Below are 6,244 nucleotides of genomic sequence, written 5' to 3' on the forward strand. Positions count from 1 at the left end.
TTTATTTAGAACTTCAAAGGGTATTATATAGTAAGGGAGATTCACTGATTTAGCCAAGGTCAAACATGGGCCCAGCCAGGGCTAGCCTGCCCAGGAACCCCAGGGCCCAGTCTGGCATTCATGGACTTTTCATGTCCCCAAGTCAAGGCAGGTCTGAAAGAAGAGAAGGGAGGTGACTTCTGGAACATTCCAGTTGCTGTGAGAGAAAGACAGGAAATCAGACAGTTGTTATCTGAGTCAGCAGCCAGAAACATTCAGGAATCTGACCTCTGCAGGAGCCCCAGGGTCCTTGCCAACACCCTGGCCCCCATTTTCCCCTCACTCTTCTGAAACCCCCAGGATCCCGGCCCTCATGCACTCTGGGCCAGGCTAGTCCTGTGGGTTGTTGTGAGCCCTGGGGTCTCTTTTAACCACAGTCTGTCTTTCTAGAACAATCGTGACCTTTCGTGGGGCAGATGACAATGCCCTTGTGCTCATGCTTCTTGTCCCAATTAAGGGGTGAACTCCTTGAGGTCAGAGGCTGAGTCCTCTGGCTTGTACCTAGTGGAAGTACACAGTGGAAAGAAGGTTAAGATTTGGATCCTGACAATTCAGGTCCAAATTCCACACTGCCCATTACTAGCTTTGTGAACAGAGGCAAGTCTCTTCAGCATTTTCTTCAATTGTAAAAGATAATCACTAATGTCCCTTCTACCTTTAAATCTCTGACCTTATTTTTTGTTTTCAATCAACAAGTATTCTTTGGTCTGGATCACATTTAGGAAATTATATGGCATGCTCAGTTATCTCAAGCTACAAGAAAAATCCATGTTTTCAATACCAGTTCTATAGCTTGAATCACGGCAGTGGGTAGATTGGGAAGGTTGCTGGATCTCAAGCAGGCACCCTAGGTCTGAATTCCAACTGGGTCACTTACCATCTTGGCAAGCCTCTTCCTTTCTCTTGGCCTCAGTTTCCTTCTGAGAGAGGTTGGGCTTGGCGGCCTGTAGGGCACCTTCCAGCTCCAGGTCTGTGATCTCTGAAAAATCAAAATGGTCGTTGACCCAAAGGGCAATAAAAGGAATGAGGGTGACACAGAAGGCTGTTGCAGGTTACTGATGATGGCTGGAGAAAGGGAAGACAACATCAAGGTCACAAAATTAGCTAGGTGGTGCAGTGGTTAGAGAGCTGGGCTTGGAATCAGGAAGACTCATCTTCATGAGTTCAAATCCAGCCTCAGATACTGACTGTGTGATCCAGGATATGTCGCCTCATCTGTTTGCCTCAGTTTCCTCATCTGGAAAATGAGCTGGAGAAGGAAATGGCAAACCCACTAAAGTACATCTGCCAAGAAAATCCCAAATGAGGTCAGGAAGAGTCAGACCCAACCGAAAAGAGCCGACAGCAACAACCACCTTCCTACCTGGACACTGTTACTGACTGGTCCCCACTCAGCCTCCTCTTCTCCAAGAGAAATGCTCCTTATCCTTTTTTTTTTTGCTTTTTTGGAGGGGGGAGAGTAGGGCAATTGGGGTTAAGTGACTTGCCCAAGGTCACACAGCTAGTGTTTTGTGTCAGGTGTCTGAGGCTGAATCCACACCCAGGTCCTCCTGACTCCAGGGCCGGTGCTCTACTCACTGCCACCTAGCCACCCCTGCTCCTTATTCTTTAAGACACAGATCCCATGTGACATTTCTCTTTTTGGCAACTAGGTGGGACAATAAAGAAGGTAAGGCCATCCTGGGTCAAAGTATGATTTCTGCCTGATGGGCAGTGAAAGAAATAAGAGCAAACTGCTTCTGTCTTTATTGTGAAGGTACAAAGAATGATGAATCTAGTGTCAATAGATCTGGATTCAAATCCTTACTTGGCCATTTACCTGTGTGACCTTGGTTAAGTCACTTAATCTCTGGGCCTCAGTTTCCTCACCTGCAAAAGGAGGGGCTAACACTGGATGAGCCCTAAAATTTCTTACAATTCTCATTCTATGATCTTTCAGTCAACAGTGAGGAAATCAGAGCAAGGGATATATTTTCCTTCTTTCTTTTTGCTTTTTGGAGGGCAATTGGGGTTAAGTGACTTGCCCAAGGTCACATGGCTAGTAAGTGTTAAGCGCCTGAGGTTGGATTTGAACTCAGGTCCTCCTGACTCCAGGGCCAACGCTCTACTCACTGCACCACCTAGCCACCCCAGCAAGGGATATTTTCACTGAAAGTTCCCTTCTCTGGCTAGGAAAATTACTGAAGGGGAGAGCACTGAATAAGTTTTTGAAGGTTAAATCCCCAAAGGTTCCACAAACTCATTACATAGTGCAAACCATGAAGGGGGAGAGTAGGAGTATCCTGAGCCTCCAGGCCATTTTATAGATATATTAACTGAGGCTTAGAGTCCTGCCTGAGCTTCAGGGTGGAGTCACACTAAGGGAGCCCCAGGCAGGAAATACAGTCCTTTCCACCCACCAGCTGTTTATATGGAGATTTCTAGGTGCTACTTTACAGAAACCCCCTGGGATCTCAGAACCATAGGGGCCCCACCTGTCACAGAAACTCAGGCTTGGGAGGGACCCCAGAGGCCACAGGGTCCAGCCTCTCTCTCAAATCATGAATCCCCCTCTCCAAGGCTACAAAATAGCAGAATCAGTATTCAAATGACTTCAAAGCCCCTGCTCTTTGCATGATATGACCATGTTCACCACCCTCTCCATTTTTTACCCCCAGACTCAGTTCCAGGGATTCCCTTTTATCCAGAATCAATTAAATAATCTTGTTGATTTGTGAAAGTTCTTCCAACTTTTCCAGTCTCTAGACTCCCCTTCACGAACTCCGCTATCCAGTGACACGGCCTCCTTGCAATTCTCCAAACGAAATTCCATCTCCCACCTCCCAGTGTTTGCACAGGCTGTCCCCCTTGCTTGGAATGCCCTCCCTCTACATCTTCACCTCCTGGCTTCCTTTGAGATACCTCAAATCCCATCTTCTGCTGAAAATCTTTCCTTGTCTTTCCCAGTTGCTGGTGTTTCCTTTTTCATATTGTTGAGGTTTAGGTTTAGGGGTGCTTAGGAACCCAAAATACTGACATGCCGGGTCCTGCTGAATGAATTCAACTCAAGTCTTCTTTCAGACAAAGTAAAACAAGGTTTATTAAAGATACACCATGTTGGGTAGACTCTTAAGGGGGCCTGAGCATTTGTATCAGTAATGCCAGTGGGCCAGAGAGAATCTCAGCCTTTGTCAGGCTGGACAGATTCTGAGCACCTGGTGTACAGAAAGACTTCTGGAGGGATCTAGGGGTGGCCTAGTAGTCTGGGGTAATGGGAGGAGGGGTCCAGGGCAGATCTTGAGGAGGAGTCTAGGGAGGATCTGGATGGGACTGAGTTCTGACTCCAGCAACCAAGAGAATGGGATTTTGATGGGATCAAGGGTGGGCAACTGTGGGAGGTAAGACTTCCATTGAAGGCTAGGCTGGTTTAAGGGTAACAAGAGATTCAGTCATAGTGATAATGGAAGGCTTATGGCCTCAGGTGAACGTCAGATCCAGTGGGAAGATTCAAAGAGAGTTCAAGGGGATTCCCAGAGCCTACACCCCATCAATATTGTTGCTGTTCAGTCATGTAGGACCCTTCCTGACAGCATTTTGGGGTTTTCTTGGCAAAGATACTGGAGTGTTTTGCCATTCCCTCCTCCAGCTCATTTGACAAATGAGGAAACTGAGGCAAATAGGGTGAAGTGAGTGTCTGAAATTGGATTTGAACTTGGGAAGATGAGTGTAGATTCTAGTCACAGAGCCACAGTATCTATCTCTATTAAGTACTGGCCATTGTCTCTCTCAGTAGAATGTGATGTCCTTGAGGGCAGGGGCAGTGTTTCCCTCCTCCGCCCCCCCCCCTTTTTTTGTATCCTGCTATTTGTCTAGAAAGATCTAATCTAGCCGGGATGCTAGCTTTGACCCTGGGCAAGGCACTTAAGGCCTGCCTGCCTCAGTTTCCTCAACCGTAAAATGGGCGTGATTGTTGCAAGAATTATAAAGCACTTAGTACAATGGCACACAGTAGTTGTTTAATAAATGCTTGTTTCCTTCCTTCCTTCCTAAGAAGCCCTTAATAAATACTTATTCTTGGGCCAAAAAGTGGCCCCATCTCTCCTCTGCTTGTAGACTTCCCGCAGTGTGTGGGGGGTCTGCTATCCCAAAAGGTGACGGTCAGGGCACGTAGTGGGACCTAATTAGGAGCCTGCCTTTTCACCTAGAAAGGTGCTGGCTCTGCTCTCACGGGCCAAGCAGAACCCGACTGGGTAAGCTCTCCTCTAAGGGGGCCCAGGCTCGGCCAGCTCCCAGCTTCGGCCGCGGGTTTCCCGGGTTATCTATCAAGTGTCCCGGAGCCAAGCCCGCTCGCGCTTCCGTCACACTTTGGAGGGTTCTGTTTGGTTTGAAAGCACATCCTGTGGCTACGCTTGGTCGCTCGGTCCGGGAGGATATCCTAGGCTTCCCGGTCCTCCATTGTCCTTCTGGGCTGGGGTCCGGGGGGCGGGGGGAGGCCAGATGTTTGCACTGGTCCCAGGAGAGGCTGTGTTGCAATCAGCTGGTGGGAGGGCTTAGCCGAGGCAGCAGCTATTTCCCACGTGACACTCCCCCTCCCTCCCACACCCCCAGACTATTAAAGCCGGCGGGGCGGTAGTGGCCCGAACAAACTCAGTCCACTGCGCTCCAGGCACTTTGGAGAGAGCAGCGCAGGCGACTTTGGGCACCACGGACCAAGGCAAACGGGGACAGGAGCCAGGAGAGGCGAGCCAAGAAAGGAGATCGTGATGGAAGGTGTCAAGGCAGAGCAGCTGGACAGGTGAGGAAGGGAAGCGGGGTCGCCCGGGCCGGGGTCCGAGCTCAGTAGGGCAGCGAGACGCAGTGGGGAGCGCGCTGGCGCCTGCCGATTCGAATCACCCTTGGTTTTCCAATCTGTAAAACGGGGGTGGGAGGAATTGGAGGTGATGAGCTCCCATCCACCTCTGGGCCCCGCTGGGAGCCCAGCTTTCTCCTCTTCCCCCTTTGGATCAAGTGACCCAAAATTCCAGATTAGGAATCTAAGGACCTGGTTGATCCAATCTGCCCCATTCCCCTATGTGGCTTTGGATTGTTACTTCCCCCCTCACTGGCCGCAGTTTCCTCAAATGTAAATTGTGGTTGGGGGAGACTCTAAGACATCTACAACTCCCATTCTGGGATTCTGGGAATCTGGAGCTGTTCAGGACCCCCTCCCCTTTTCCCCACTTTCCTTTTCTTGGTGGTGGGGAGGTGATGCCCAGCCCCTCCCCATTTACTCGTGAGGGAAAACCAAACTGGGTTAAATGGTAGAGAGGGATTCAGGATGTGGGGCACCCTCAAAGCATCCCTCCATCAGCTGGATTCCCCTCCTACCATAGTTAGGCATACACATAACTTCACCATTCTGGGCTTTAGTTTCCCCAAGTATAGGCAGTGTGGTGTGATGGGAAAAGCTTCTTAATATCGATTTCTAGAAAGGTCCTGGTTCCCTGCTTTGGGGGGAAGCTCTAGACAGGACCCTTGTTCCAGAGGTCTGCTGAGTTACTTTAGGGCAGGGGGCAACCAGGCACAGAGGAGCCTGATGCCTCCTCCTTACTGGAAGGCAGGCATTCTCAGGAGGGAGCGTGATCTGTGGGATGGTCACCCTGTGGACCCGACCTCTTCTGGGCCACTTTGGATCTCGGCCCGTGTTCAAATCCTGACTGACACTTCCTAGCAGAGTGATTTCAGCCAAGTCACTTCCACCTCTCTGAGTGTCTTTTACTGTCCCATTTTCTGGGCAGGAAAACACTTCATAGGATTGAGTAGATTTAGGGTTAAAAGAGACCCCAGTGACCATCTGATCCAGCTTCCTCTCATTCCCCTCCAGTTGGCTCAGAAGTAGTAAATGTCTCAAAATGATTAATAGCCAGGATCTGAAGCCAGATCTGTGTTCCAGTGTTGTCTTCGCTGCCCAGTGTTATGGCTTTAATAGACAAGAGATGGGGCCTGAATGCCAGGAACGGCTATTTCACGGGTGTAGAGGAGACATCCATAGCTAATTTTAATAGTCTTTTTATTTCTCTTAAATTTTGAATTAATCTATATTATGAAAATGCATGGAATCCATATAATATTTAAATGTATGTATGTTTCTGTGTGTATATACACCTCTCTCTCCTCTCTCTGTCTCTCCTCTCTGTCTTTCTTTGTCTCTCTGTCTCTGTTTCTCCTCTCTGTCTCTGTCTCTCTC

General features: G+C 49.1%; 1 protein-coding gene across 1 annotated transcript in view; it reads left to right on the plus strand.

The window, feature by feature from the left end:
* The first annotated feature begins 4,500 nt into the window (after window positions 1-4,500).
* HMOX1 (heme oxygenase 1) overlaps window positions 4,501-6,244 on the plus strand; it is a 14,007-nt gene continuing 12,263 nt past the window's right edge. Inside the window, 5 exon segments of the mRNA XM_069082041.1 lie at window positions 4,501-4,533; window positions 4,536-4,557; window positions 4,560-4,601; window positions 4,604-4,732; window positions 4,735-4,813. Of these exon segments, the coding sequence (XP_068938142.1) occupies window positions 4,516-4,533; window positions 4,536-4,557; window positions 4,560-4,601; window positions 4,604-4,732; window positions 4,735-4,813 (290 nt within the window). The 5' untranslated portion in view covers window positions 4,501-4,515.

Source organism: Petaurus breviceps, unplaced genomic scaffold, assembly GCF_028583685.1.
Source record: "Petaurus breviceps papuanus isolate PSGF00001 unplaced genomic scaffold, PetGlider_PUasm1.0 156, whole genome shotgun sequence".
NCBI lineage: Eukaryota > Metazoa > Chordata > Mammalia > Diprotodontia > Petauridae > Petaurus > Petaurus breviceps.